This window comes from Lotus japonicus, chromosome 4 (genome assembly GCF_012489685.1).
Source record: "Lotus japonicus ecotype B-129 chromosome 4, LjGifu_v1.2".
In the NCBI taxonomy this organism is placed as follows: domain Eukaryota; kingdom Viridiplantae; phylum Streptophyta; class Magnoliopsida; order Fabales; family Fabaceae; genus Lotus; species Lotus japonicus.
The window spans coordinates 76,299,717-76,314,471 of record NC_080044.1 but is presented as its reverse complement, the minus strand read 5'-3'; the positions used below and the strand labels follow the sequence as shown (position 1 = coordinate 76,314,471).

General features: G+C 38.8%; 3 protein-coding genes across 3 annotated transcripts; 1 reads left to right on the top strand and 2 right to left on the bottom strand.

Annotated features, from left to right (window-relative positions):
- Positions 1-1,291: 1,291 nt before the first annotated feature.
- On the bottom strand, positions 1,292-1,822 carry LOC130713380 (uncharacterized mitochondrial protein AtMg00810-like). The gene has a single exon (XM_057563152.1). The coding sequence runs from the start codon at positions 1,820-1,822 to the stop codon at positions 1,292-1,294; it is 531 nt and encodes a 176-aa protein (XP_057419135.1).
- A 5,812-nt stretch (positions 1,823-7,634) lies between these two features.
- Positions 7,635-8,724, bottom strand: LOC130713379 (uncharacterized). The gene is made up of 2 exons (XM_057563151.1): positions 8,416-8,724; positions 7,635-8,348 (listed from the first exon to the last, which is right to left on the bottom strand). Exons 1-2 carry the CDS (start codon positions 8,722-8,724, stop codon positions 7,635-7,637), a joined length of 1,023 nt encoding a protein of 340 aa, XP_057419134.1.
- Positions 8,725-11,398: 2,674 nt separating this feature from the next.
- Positions 11,399-12,325, top strand: LOC130713378 (uncharacterized). Its single transcript, XM_057563150.1, has one exon. It carries the CDS (start codon positions 11,399-11,401, stop codon positions 12,323-12,325), a length of 927 nt encoding a protein of 308 aa, XP_057419133.1.
- Positions 12,326-14,755: the final 2,430 nt, after the last annotated feature.

Genomic DNA, 14,755 nt, shown 5'->3' with positions numbered 1-14,755 from the left:
GTAGCTGGGTTCCAGAGGAAGATTGCAGAGTTTGGATCCAAGGAATAATGAACAACACAGAGTAAACCATTGCATGAACCTACCACCTTAAAACCCATGTCAGAATCTGTAACCCTTGGAATGTGAAGTTCTTTAAGCTCTTTTCTTTTGACATCTAGGAGAAACAAGTGCTGGCCACAGACATTGTCCTTCCAGTGAAAGCGATCAAGGATTAGAAGTGGGTTTCTCTGGGTTAGAAATAAATAGACATAATATCCTACGTGATATTTCTTTATTGACTTATTTTGTAATATGCCTCAGAATATTTTTAGCATATTCTGTACTTTTATTATTATAAGTAATATTGTCTACCTCACACACAATTTGTGGTGAGAGTATCCAATCTTACATAGTATCAGAGCCACCATTATTTCGACGCTGGCGAGATCCACCATTAGAGTTTCCACGATTTCCACTCCGAGAACCACCACCGGAATTTCCACGGTTGCCATTAGTGGAAGACTGAGTACCAGAAGAGCGGGGCTGATTACTCGCATGGAAGGCAGCTGGCGGAGGGATCACTGATTCCTCAAGAGAAGCCTGAAAAATAGCATGACTTTCGACCTTACAAAGAATGTCAGTAAAGAGAGGTAGGGGTACCTGATCAAGCTGACCCGTGGAAAAATTTGCATATGAGGGGCCAAGACCACGAAGAAACCAATGAACTTTATCATCATTAGGCACATGTACACCAGTAGCAGCCAGCTGATCACAGATAGTGCGAAATTTTCGCCCGTACTCAGAAACAGATAGAGAACCACGACGCATGAGTTGGAGTTCATCACGGAGACGTAGTTCACGTGCCTTGCTGCGTGAGGCATAAGCAGAGTGTAAAGCAACCCAAACATAACGAGCAGTGGTTGCACTTAGAGTCTTAGATAAGGCCTCCTCAGTGAGGGAGGAAAGAAGAAAACTGTTGACATTTCGATCTCTAACCTGCCACTGAGCATAAAAGGGATTTGGAGAAAGAGCACCATTACGTAACGGTTGAGTGACCGTTTGTGCAAAAGTCTGTTGAATAAATTCGGCCGGAGGATCAACTGTAGGGTCAACAATATCATACAGGTTCTGATTCTGGAGAAGAGCAGTAACCTGTTTGCGCCATAGTAGAAAGTTGTCTGGTTTAAGTTTCACTGTAAGCATATGCACCAAAGTGTTCATGGAAAAAGTCGGAGGAGTAGCATCAGAAGCCATTCGGAAAATTCTGAAAGAAAAAACAAGGAACAAAAACTGCTGCCAAAACAGTAAGAAATCAAATCTGTAGATGATGTGGCACAAAAAGTGATAAAAGAAAAAATAGCGTAGCCATAGCTCGGTACTCAGATTCACAACTAGAGCGAGCAACAGTAGATTGTTTCTTAGCACTCCAAGACAAAAGATTATCACCAAGAAAAATAGCGTAGCCATAAGTAGAGCGGCGAGTGTCCGTGCAGCGAGCCCAATCTGCATCACTATAACCAAGAACAGCGGGGGAAGAGGTACGGCGAAACGTAAGACCAAAGTGTTGCGTGCCACACACATAAATAAGAATTCGTTTGACAGCCTGAAAATGATCCACAGTCGGAGCCTGAAGGAACTGACTAACTGTGTTAACAGCATAGGACAAGTCAGGTCGAGTAATAGTCAAATACTGCAAGGCCCCAACCAAAGAGCGATAATGCGTAAGATCCGAGTAAGCCTCACCAGAACTGACAAGATGAGAAACAGCAGCCAAGGGCGTGGAAACATGATTGGCCTCAAGCATCATAGCACGAGAAAGCAAATCATGTGCATATTTCGCCATGTGCCAACTTCTCTCCAGCTTGCTGATATTTTCACTAAGGCGTTGCCTCGTCCGTTGTTTGACCTTTTTAGATTCAAGCTTCAAGTTGGTCTTAATCCAACGCTAAGCTTGACGGGGGGTGTTAGAAATAAATAGGCATAATATCCTACGTGGTATTTCTTTATTGACTTATTTTGTAATATGCCTCAAAATATTCTTAGCATATTCTGTACTTTCATTATTATAAATAATATTGTCTACCTCACATTTGTGGTTAGAGTATCCAATTTTACACTCTGGGCGGAGGGAAGTAAATTATCTAAGATATTTTTTGAAGCTGTGAAGAGCTTGGAGCACTCTTTGGACAAGCAATTGAAAAGGATCTGCAACTGCAAGGGCTTCATGGATAGCTTTTTTAGAATGTCCCTGATTGTTTCTTCTTGTGCCAACTTACTTACCTAAGAAGTGTTGGGTGCTACAAGATGAGAAATTGAGAAGAAACGATTTGTATTCTATTTGTTTTTAAGTTTGGAGTTTATCTCAGAGCATTGAATTCTTTTTGGTCCATTATTATGAGCATTGAATACGAAGTGGCAATTTGGATTTCCAGTGCAGTCTAGGAATATGCAGAAGTGATGAGATTGATTTGAATTTTGATGACGTTGATGCTTGTTTTGAAGTGGAAGAGTTGAGTTAACAATGACTGACATGGATAGGACAATTCAGGAAAATATTAGTTCATAAAAATTTGGGGATTAGGTTTCCTATTAAATAAGTGACCCTTAATATGCACCATTTAAGAGTTATGTAATTTTACACCACTTTTTTTAACATGCTATAACAGGTTAACACAATTTTTTAAACAAATTTTAATATATAACAAATTTTTAATGATATATTTTAAAAAAAAATGTGTTACCTACTATATTCAGTCAAAGTAAATGGTGTAAAATTACATCACTCTAAAAATGTTGCATAATATTAGGAGAACCCATTAAATTAAACTAAAAATATTTCACCCTAATTATCTCTCAACTTCTTTTTCACTTAGGCCTTGATTACAAAGCGTGAGAAAATGTAGGCACATAATTCATACAATCAAGGTAATCGAGACCAAATGTGCTATTATAAAACCCTTTCAAAATAATATATCACTGAACCAATTGATGAAATGAATTGAAAGAAAGCATAAATTATAAATGTCAGTCTCCACAAGACACAAGTTTTAGATTCTTAATTAACTATCACCAACTCTATTGATTATATCAAGTTTACTACTGCAGCCATTTATCGTTTTTAACTTAAACCATGACTAATGACATGCTTAAGCTGTTACAAATCTTTGAATTGGAAGTTAGTCATCTGGTTTCCATAAAAAAATTGACATTATAGTCCAACACACACGGGCTATGGTTGGTGATTGTGGGAGATGGGTGCAGAGCGTGTGGAATTGTGAATTGTCTTGGCGGCGTCCGTTAGGCGGGCGTGAGCATGCTTGGTTTTTGTCTTTGTTACAAATTATTAACTCTGTTCCCCTGTCTGTTGGTTGTCCTGATGCTTGGGCATGGGGGCCAAGCCCGAATGGTATGTACACAGTGAGTTCAACATATACTTTCTTGCAGGAACCGGTTTTGGGCGATTCTGATTTGGCTTTCGAGCTTGTTTGGAAATCTTTTGCTCCGTCTAATGTTCAGGCATTCGCTTGGAGGTGTCTTCTTGATCGCATTCCGAGTATGATTAATTTGGTGAGGCGCGGGATTATTTTAAATGATGATTCAGTCTTGTGCAGGTTCTGTTCGGCAAATGAGGAATCTGGCTCCCATCTTCTTTTTTCTTGCGCAAGTTCTTGGGGATTATGGAAGCAGTGTTATAATTGGTTGGACTTTCAAACGGTGTTGATGCTTCTATTCGTGCTCATTTTTTGCAGTTTAAATTCGGGTGGAATGAAGCTCAGCACTTGGGTGTCCTGTCTATTTGGTTGGCTGTTGTTTGGACAATTTGGAGGATCATAAATGGTTTGGTATTTAGAGGGGAGACTGTTCGTTGAACTTCTGCATTGGAATTGGTTAAATGGAGGTCATGACAATGGAATAAAGCAAATATGAAAGGGTTTAGTTATTCTTTTTTGAGTGGGGAACAAATCCGGTGATGTGTGTGTGTTTCGTTATTTTGTTGTGGGTGGTACATGCTTTATGTGTGTTTAGGTTTCTAGATTGGTTGTAATATTTTGTTTTTGGGTGTAGTTTCCTAGCTACTACATTTTTTCTTTTTCTTTTTCATTTTCTTTGTATTTGAGTCTAGCACCCCTTGTGCTAAGTTTGAATACAACATTTGTCTTACCTAAAAAAAAAATTGTCCAACACACGTATGAATTTAGTTAATAAATAAAAAACAGCCATGATGAAACAAAATTCCTAAACCAAACACTGCCTTCCAAAAACAAGTACAACATGCAACTTTCCAATGCATGAAACAAACATGATGCTACTTTTCAAGTGTAGACAAAACAGCAAAATGTGGTAGTGGCCTGGTGCAAAGTTTTGGTTACAACCTAAGATGGAGGAGTACGGTCGTACCGGTACGGGGCGACATTTTTCAATAAATCATGGGTACGAGTACGTTAGTATATATATATTTAAAGATTATATTTTCAACATATTAGGAGAAAATTTGTACAATACAATCTTAAAATTTACATTATTATCTTTTTTTTTTGAAACATACATTGTTATCAAAACTAACAAAGCAAATGGAAGAAATTGAGATTTTTACATGATGTAAGAAAGAAAACTTAAATTGACTAATAGATTGATGTAAATTGAAGATATTAGTAGAGTATGTAGGTTTTTATGTGTGATAGAAGTAGAGATACAAAAAAATACCCAAATGATACCAAAAAACTACCCAACCAAATTTCGGTACACATTGTGTATGCATTTTTAAGTACCCATGAAGTACCCCAAGAATAATGGTACCGGGTACGCACCGAGTAGAGGTATGTTGGCCAAACTGAAGTACCCATGCATCATATGTTACAACTCCTCGAAATATAGAATGCTAACATACAAATAAAATAAATGCTACTTTAAAAAATAAAATCATAACATTCTTCCTTCAAGACCATCAAGGGCACTTAAGATGCATTGCTTGAGGGACTGTGAGGCGTCCGTACGTGTTTGGCAAAATATCTGCTTGTCTTTGACCCCTGGTTTTTTTACAACTTCTTCCTTTTAAGAGTGGATTGATATTGTGCCTCGTAGTGAGGTGGTTGGGTTGCTAGTCCATGCTTGGTTTATTTGGTGTTGGCGGTGTCAGTTTGTATTCACTGAAGAGCTCGAGCCTTGGCGTCTGGTCCTCCACCGTGTGGCGGAAGTTTCGAGGTGTCTTCGCGCGGCTTCGCCTTCCTTGCCAGCTATGGCAGAGCCGCGTTGGATCGCTTGGAGTGCTCTTCCTTAGGGAATCCGAGTCGGGCAGGGGTTAGTGGTGTGGTCCGCGATGCGATGGGCCGCTGATTATTTGGGTACTTGGGGTTCATCGGCATTTCTGAAATTCTTAAGGCTGAGCCGTTGGCGGTGCTTTTCAGGTTGCAGTGTTGTTGGGATCGTGGGTTTCGCCAGGTGGAGGTCTCATCGGACTCCATGGTGGTATTGTCGCTTCTGTGTGATGGTGGGACACGCTTCAATGTGTATGCAGCGATGAATAGTGTCGTTAGAGCTTTGCTTCGGAGGGACTGGCGCGTTGAGCTTAAGCACATGCTCCGCGAGATGAGAATTATGATTTGGAGATAGATGAGACGTGGACTTAACAGACAGAGTGGATGATTTTTTTAAATTGAGTAAAATACACTCACCCCCCTCAAGGTTTGCAAGAATGACACTCCACCCCATTGTTTTTTAAAATCTACACTCCACCCCATTTTTTATAAAGGCAAAATTTAGTGATGAAAACAAATTCGTCACTAATAAAAAATAATTACTAATTAGTTAAAATTTAAATAAATTAAATGCATATACACTATCATACATCAATTTATGAAAATAATTTTATTGAATTAAATTTAAAAATACCATCAACTCTGTCTGTTAAGTCCACGTCTCATCTATCTCCAAATCATATTTCTCACCACAAACGGTCACCACCAAACCTTTGCTCCCTTTAACACGACGACAATCATCACAGAATGTGAAACCCCATGGCACCACCATGCCTCAAAGTTTTGTTGCGACCTGAACCCCAGAACGTGAATCGCACATCCCCAAAGTCACTTGTTCAACTACTTGTTGTGAACCTCACCCCTTTAAGTTGTGAGCGAACGCTTTGTTGGTTTAAGATGTTGTTGGATTTTGTTAAAAACGGTGCTCCACCGCATCGTTGGGTTCTAATAACCCCCGATCCACTTCATATTTCTTAATTTTGTTTCTCTATTTTCTTCACCCATTTGTGTTGCTTTTTGGGTCTACAATCCAATTTTAAAAATTGGAGGTATAAATAGATTATTTTGATTAAAATTGAATTATTACCAAATATGAAAACACAAGCATGTTTCACTATGTTCGAGATATGGTTTGTCAACCAGTCATGTGTGCTATTGCAGAATTTGCATTGTGAATTTACGGAGGAAGAACGCGATTGAGAGAATGAGGAGGACTGTGATGTTTTCATTTTTATATTTATTGGATTATATTGAAAATATTTTTTAAAATTGATTAACAATTTAAATAATAACTAATTATTAATGAAGAATATTTTTCGTCACTTAATTTGTCTCTATATAAAATGGGGTGGGGTGTAGATTTTAGATAAGAATGGGGTGGAGTGTTATTCTAACAAAACTTGAGGGTGGTGAGTGTACTTTACTCTTTTTTTTAACGTGTAGAGAAGAAAATATTTCTGATGGAAGGCTATATTTTTATTGATTAGAACTTGCTCTTTTAAAGGCAAAGAGTAACTAACAAACTGACTAGAAATCTGCAAGATTTGAAATACTAACAGAAGATACTCTAAACAAATTCAAATATAGTCTAACTAATCATCCTAACAAAATTAGGACTTATTCAAATTTAAATAACAACTTCAAACTAACAACTTAAATTTGAAATTCAAACAGCTACTGAGACATAATTTCAACACTCCTCCTTGGATCAGTAGCTGCAAACTTCTAACTTCTCAGAGTTCAAAAAGTCAACCATACTGGAATATGTGCTCCGGTAGGTTCGCTTCCATTCCATGGACACATCACGTATGCATAAGAATATGGTAGCGGAGGTGCAAAATACGCCACACTATAGTTGTTGTTGTAAATAAAAGCAGGAAGTGGATGAACATAGTAATGTGTAGGACTCTCATTAGGTAGTTTTGGATTTTGATCTGTTCCTTGAGGTCCTGGCACATGAACATGACCTTGAGGCTCTTTATCTTTTGACTGGCGACCCAAAACACCAGTGGCTGCAAGAACACCACCATCATCTTCAACAGTAACACCCATGTTGTCGTTGTTGCAATTGGCTTTCCCTTTCTTTTTCTCTTCGTCATCACCTTCACTAAGAAGTGTGACAGGCTCGTTGGCCAAATCACCATGAAATGCAGTTTTCTCCTCCTTTATTGAATCAAATGAAAAAGTCTTGCTCCTCATTTTTATCTTGAACATTTCAAGGCCTTCTGGATCTTTAACTATGCAGCTTTTATCTTCAAAGGTAACTTTGAAGTCTTTCTCAAGCAATTGTCAAATACTAAGCAAGTTTTTAGTAATTTTAGGTACATACAAAACATCAAAGAGAATTTGTGTACCTGTGTAGCTTTCTATAGCTACTGTCCCCTTGCCTTTTACTGGAATTTATTCGCCATTCCCGATTCTGACCCATTTGACTTTGGTGTTGTCCAAACTCTTGAACAACTCTTTGTCATTGTCCATGTGATTAGTACAACCACTGTCAATAAACCAAGATTCACAAGAATTATTGCTAGAGAAGCAAGTAGCAACAAAGAGCACATCTTCTTCCTCCTCTTGCGAATTTTTTGCTTCATCTGCACTTTCCTGGATTTTGTCTCTACAAATTACAGCTTCATGCCCCATCTCGTTGCACTTGCTGCATTTTGCATCTGGCCTTCTCCAACATCTGAACGGTGGGTGACCCATATTTCCGCAATGATGACAAGGTGGATAATTTTTTCTACCTCTGTCATTGTTTTGGTTGTTTGGAAAATTCTCACAACTGGTTGGTTGGTTCTTCTTAAAAGAATCATTTCTTTTGGATCCATTGTCATGATGCTTAGCTGCAAAAGCACCTTCGACAACACGATCTTCTCTCATCAGCCTTCGTTGTTCTTGGGCTTGCAATGCATGCATCACTTCTGCCAAAGTGATTTTAGAAAGATCCTTCGTATTCTCATGTGAGGCAATAAATGCTTCATACCTCTCAGGAACTGTTACCAGAATTTTTTCAACAATTCTTGAATCAACAAACGCAATTCCAAGCAGCCTTACTTTGTTAGCAATATCCAACAATTTTTCTGAGTATTCCTTGATGGTCTCAGACTCGTTCATCCTCTGCAACTCAAACTCCCTCATTAAATTCAGCACTTGCGTGCTTCTTATTCTTTCATCTCCAACATACTCCTCCTTCGAATAATCTCAAATTGCTTTTGCTGATTTGAGACTCATGATCCTTGTGAAGATGGTTGATGAAACACCAGCAAAATGGCATGATTTTGCCTTTGCTTTCCGGGTTTTTTTTCTCCTTGTGACTCTTGATCTGGGCCATGGTAGGAGTGGCAGGCAGCGGAACAACTTCATAATCCTCTTCTATAGCTTCCCAAAGATCCAAAGCCTCTAGGTAAGCCTCCATCTTGACAGCCCATAAATCGTAGTTTTCTCCATCAAAGACTGGAGGTGCGACTTTGGAGAAATTTGATTCAGCATCCATGTTCACAGGTCTATAAGAAGATGGCTCTAGATACCACTTTGTTGGTTTTTTCTAAACGTGTAGAGACGAAAATATTTCTGATGGAAGGCTATATTTTTATTGATTAGAACTTGCTCTTTTAAAGGCAAAGAGTAACTAACAAACTGACTAGAAATCTGCAAGATTTGAAATACTAACAGAAGATACTCTAAACAAATTCAAAGATAGTCGTCTAACTAATCATCCTAACAGAATTAGGACTTATTCAAATTTAAATAACAACTTCAAACTAACAACTTAAATTTGAAACTCAAACAGCTACTGAGACATAATTTCAACACTTCCAATATGCTCCACCAAATCTGAGGGATTCATTGGATCAAATTGGCGTGGAGGATTACTGACATATAATACTCCCTCCGTTCATTTTTATCTGTCCACTTTAGGTGGTGGCACATAGATTAAGAGTGCAATTAACTTTGTTGAATGTTAGAAAAGTTGAGCATGCTTTTACTATTAGACCCTTTAAACTGTGTTTTATCTCTCATCATTTATTGTTCTGATAAGGGTATTAGTTGTAAAAACATCATTTAATGCTCTCTTGAAATGCTAAATGAACAGTTAAATAGGAACAAATTATTTTTCTCAAAGATAAATAGGAACGGAGGGAGTAACAAAGGAAAGGAGTTCTTATAAATTATACGGCATTTGGTCCTCATTTTAGGTCATATTATTCATGTCAGTCTGCTATGTATAGAGAAAGCCTACTCTCCCTCCCTGGTGACTTAATGGAAGCCAGTGAAGACGGCCAACAATAATAGACAAGAAGAATTAAGGTATGCATTGCTCTCCTATCCTTTTCATGATTTTGTTCCTACTCATCTTGCATTAAGAGAAATGAAAAGCTATATTAGCAGAATGCATAATACATTTCATGTGTTGGAAATTATTCTGAATAGTCAAAGTCAAAGGCTATTTGAGTGGAAAATTATATAGGAAAAACATCCAAAGTTTTGAGTTAAACGGTTAGGATTCTGGTGAGATTTTAGAACATTACATTTTTCAAACTAAAGATAATAAGTTGTCGAATAATATATGGTGTCTTGAATGGTTCCAGCAAGCCGCAATTATTTTGATGGCTTAGATTTCCCTCAAATGATAATGTTGTTTGCAGAAAGCATAACATTTGGAAAATGTCATACGCAGGATCTATCAGTGGAAGAACTAGTGTGCCAACGGAGTTCAAACTGAAAACCAAACATGCACTTTATTGGTTATTTCTGTAAGTTTTGTGTGTAAATGGACTTGGGAATTTACTTATGTTTCAAAGTAGGAGTTAGTAATTTGTAATTGGATTTAGTACATGCTATACATTTTGCATCTTTATCCCTTTTGCACCTCTTAATGATGTTATGATTGTGACTGGCAATTATTTCAATATATTATTGTTACCTTCTATGCATTTCTTCCTTCTTTCAAGACTTATGATCTTTAATACAAGTTTTCTAATGGTAGATATATGGTGGCTTTGTTTTAGTCCTTGCCAGTGCCTAGCTTTACCTTCAAAGTTATCTAGTACGGTTTCTTGAATGGTTCCAACAAGCCACAGTTAACTTGAATTCTTAATGGCTTAGATTTCCCTCACATGATGATGTGTGCAGAAAGCACTATTGTGGATATTAATTCAAATATTAAATCTAGCTAATAAATAGTGATATAGTGCTATTAGATAGAGGCTAGAATAAAAGATAATAACTGATTTAGTTATTATGATAAGAAGTTATCTTTTAGTTATCTTCTAGTAAGTTAGGTCTTTTATATAAGACATGTATTGCTTTCACTTTTAATTAAGTCAATAATATATTTTCCCTCAATCTCTCTCTCTACTCTTTCACGTTATTCTCTATTTTCTCCAACAACTTGGTATCTAGAGCACGTTCCGATTCTTGGACCTGCGGGTCGTGAAGATTGAAGCTGCGTGTTTCAATCTTGTTTAAACGGAGCCAAACACAACCTCTGATCGAAGCTGCGAGTTTCGAGGCCTGTGATAGGTTTGGTGGTTTAGGGTTGCTGTGAAACTGTGTGTTTCAAATCTGTTTGGCTCGGTTTTGTTGAAGTGTGATTCTGCGAGTCTCGTCCTTCATCAGAATTGTAATTCTGCGATTCTGAACTTAGTGGAAGCTGCGAGTTTCAGAGGTTCCTTCCCTACACGCTGTGAATCTCGATTTTGATCAAGAAACTGAAACCCTAACGATGGCAAGTAGCAATCTGCCCGGAGTAAATCTCCCAATTCTAACTGATAAGAATTGGGATCGATGGAATTCTCAGATGAAAGTTCTATTTGGGTTTCAAGATGTTCTTGATGTTATAGAGAATGGGTTTCAACCACTGACCCAAGACATGACTGAAGAACAGAAGACTCTTCATAACGATATGAAGAAGAAGGATTGTAAGGTGATGTTTCTCATTCATCAATGCGTGAATGATACGCATTTTGAAAAAATAGCAAATGCATCTTCAGCAAAGGAGATGTGGGACATTCTGCAGAAAGTTCATAGTGGCAGTGACAAGGTAAAGAAGGTAAAGTTGCAAACTCTTCGAAGACAGTATGAAGGTCTTCAGATGGAGGAGAATGAAAAGGTTGGTAACCACTGTCAATTTAATGAAGGGCTGTGGAGAAAAGATCACTGATGTGATGGTGATAGAGAAAATCATGAGGTCCTTGGCTCCCAAATTCGACTACATCGTAGTGGCAATTGAGGAATCTAAAGATGTGGACAACATGAAGATAGAAGAGTTGCAGAGTTCATTGGAAGCACATGAGATGCGCCTTGCTGATCGTAATTCTGTGAAAGTTGCAGAACAAGCTTTGAAGGTTGGTCTGGACAATCATGATGGAAAAAAGAAGAAGTGGACAGGCAAAGAAAAGTCCGACAACAAGTCAAAGTGGTCTCAAGATAATTCTGACAAGCCAGAATCGTCCAAAAGGAGAGGTGAATCTGCAAAGAATGGTGGCAATCAGAGGAAGACTGATAAGAAGAATGTTGAATGCTACAAGTGTCATAAGATGGGACACTACTCCTATGAGTGTCGCGCTGGCAAACCAAAACAGCAGAAGAATGCAGACAAGGAAGCTTATGCAACAAGGGAAGATTCTGATGAAGATCCTATAATGCTAATGGTCACAACAATGAATTCAACAGTGAGTGCTGAAACTGATGAGATATGGTACCTAGACTCAAGTTGTTCCAATCACATGACCAGCCACAATGAATGGTTGGTAGATCTGGACAAGACGAGGACTGGCAGAGTAAAATTTGCTGATAACAGGACACTTCAGATAAAAGGGAAAGGAGATGTAGTCATTCCAAGGAAGAATGGTAAGACTGCGGTTATCAAAGATGTTTTCTATGTTCCAGAGTTAAAGTGCAATTTGATGAGTATTGGTCAGCTAGTGGAGAAAGGGTACAACTTTGACACGAAGAATAGGAAGCTTCATCTGTATGATCCTGAGGAAAGGCTAGTTCTGAATGCTAATCTCACAAAGAACAAAACCTTTCAGGTCAATGTGAAAGCTGCTGAAATCAAATGTTTTGCTGCACAAGAACCTGAAGAAGAATGATGGACTTGGCACTCCAGGTATGGTCACTTGAACTTTAAAAGTTTGCATCAGTTAGGTGCCAAACACATGGTGTCCGGTTTGCCTGTTACTGCATTGCCTGAGAAAGTTTGTGAGATTTGTATGGTTGGGAAACAAACCATAAATTCTTTTCAGTCACAACTAGGAATGAGAGCTAAAGACATTCTAGAAGTTGTGCATTCTGATCTGTGTGGGCCATTTGAGGTTCCTTCATTAGGAGGAAACAAGTATTTCATGAGTTTTGTTGATGAGTACAGCAGGATGTTGTGGGTATATCTTATCAAGCAGAAGAGTGAAGCATTCTCAACATTTGTGAACTTTAAAGCTGCAGTTGAAAGGCAAAGTGGGAAGCTTCTCAAAACACTCAGAACTGATGGAGGAGGAGAGTACACTTCCAAGGAGTTCCCTGATTTTTGTTTGAAATGTGGTGTGCAACATGAAGTAACAACCCCTTATACCCCACAACACAATGGTCTAGCAGAGAGAAGAAACAGAACCATCCTCAACATGACAAGGAGCATGCTGAAGGAGAAATTTCTGCCTCAAAGTTTTTGGGGAGAAGCAGTGGCAGTAGCTGCTTATATTCTTAACAGATGTCCAACAAAGAGGCTTCCAGAACAGGTTCCTGAGGAAATTTGGACTGGAAGTAAACCAAAGGTTAGTCATTTGAGGATTTTTGGTTCACTTTGTTATAAGCACGTTCCAGATCAAAGGAGAAGCAAGCTACAAGACAAGAGTGAAGCAATGATCTTAGTTGGATATCATCCAACTGGTGCGTACAAGCTGTATGATCCAGCAAGAAAGAAGATGACTTTCAGCAGAGATGTCATGGTGCTTGAGAAAGAGCACTGGGACTGGAAGGAGAACAGAAGCAGTCTTAGAAGATTTGGACTTGATGTTCTGGGTGAGAACAATAATTCTGCACCTTTATCACATGTCCACCAAACTAATTCTGAGGCTTTACCACATGATGATCAGGCTGATTCAGATGGTTCTGCAGACCATGTTCCAAGACCTCAAAGGCAGAGAAATAGGCCTGAAAGATATAGTGAGTATCAGACAGTCCCTGACCATGCAGTTAATGATGAAGGCGATCTGATTCACTTTGCTTTGATGGCTGACGCTGAGCCATTGCATGTGGAGGAAGCTCTTGCGAAACCAGTTTGGAAGGCTGCTATGATTGATGAGTTGAAAGCAATTGAGAAAAATCAAACCTGGTCTCTGGTCCATTTACCTCCAAATAAGCACAAAATTGTGGTTAAATGGGTGTTTAAACAGAAGTTAAATCCTGATGGTTCTATTGCTAGGCACAAGGCAAGGCTTGTGGCTAGAGGTTTTCTACAGAAACCTGGGCTGGATTATTCTGAGGTTTTCACACCGGTGGCAAGGATAGAAACCATAAGACTAGTGGTTTCCATTGCTAGTGCGAGGAACTGGCCTATTTTTCAGCTTGATGTGAAATCTGCATTTCTGAATGGACCTTTGGAAGAAGAGGTTTATGTGAGTCAGCCTCCTGGATTTGAGATACAAGGAAAAGAGAACATGGTTTTCAAGCTCAGCAAAGCCTTATATGGCTTGAAGCAGGCCCCACGAGCATGGAATAAGAGAATTGATGGTTTCCTCCTTCAACTCAAATTTCATAGGTGCTCTGTGGAGTATGGTGTGTATGTCAGAAAGAGTCATGGAGACACTGGTTTGCTACTCATCTGTCTATATGTAGATGATTTGTTGATAACTGGGTCAGATCCTAAAGAACTTGATGAGTTGAAGCAGATTCTGAAGTCTGAATTTGAGATGTCAGATTTAGGAAAGTTGAGTTACTTCCTGGGCATGCAATTCGAGTATAGTGCAGCAGAAATTTTCATGTACCAGCAGAAGTACATCAAAGACATACTGAAGAGGTTCAACATGGGGAATTGTCATCCAGTAACAACTCCATCTGAAGTGAATATCAAGTTGAGGAGGGATGATGAAGGGGATGTTGATGCATCTCTGTACAAGCAACTTGTTGGTTCACTCAGATTTTTGTCCAACTCAAGGCCTGATATTTCCTATGGTGTGGGACCCATCAGCAAGTTCATGTGTGCACCTAAGGAATCACATTTGGCTGCTGCCAAAAGAATTTTGCGGTATCTGCAGGGTACTACAGATTATGGAATATTGTTTCCAAGGCAGAAGAAGCTTGGAAAGGAGCTGGAACTGGTTGGCTACACAGATTCTGACTATAGTGGCGACTTGGATGACAGGAAAAGTACTTCTGGGTACTTGTTTCAGCTGCATGGAGCTCCAATCTCTTAGACCTCAAAGAAGCAACCTGTCATAGCTCTTTCCTCATGTGAAGCTGAATACATAGCAGGGTCCTTTGCTGCCTGCCAGGCTGTTTGGCTTGAAGAACTGTTAAAAGAAATGGGT

Coding starts and splice junctions, on each gene's coding strand:
- LOC130713378 (XM_057563150.1), top strand. CDS start 11,399: ATGGTGATAGAGAAAATCATGAGGTCCTTGGCTCCCAAATTCGACTAC.
- LOC130713380 (XM_057563152.1), bottom strand. CDS start 1,822: ATGGCGAAATATGCACATGATTTGCTTTCTCGTGCTATGATGCTTGAG.
- LOC130713379 (XM_057563151.1), bottom strand. CDS start 8,724: ATGGATGCTGAATCAAATTTCTCCAAAGTCGCACCTCCAGTCTTTGAT. Junction 8,349..8,415: donor TGAGATTATTCGAAGGAGGA/GTATGTTGGAGA, acceptor TTTGAGTTGCAG/AGGATGAACGAGTCTGAGAC.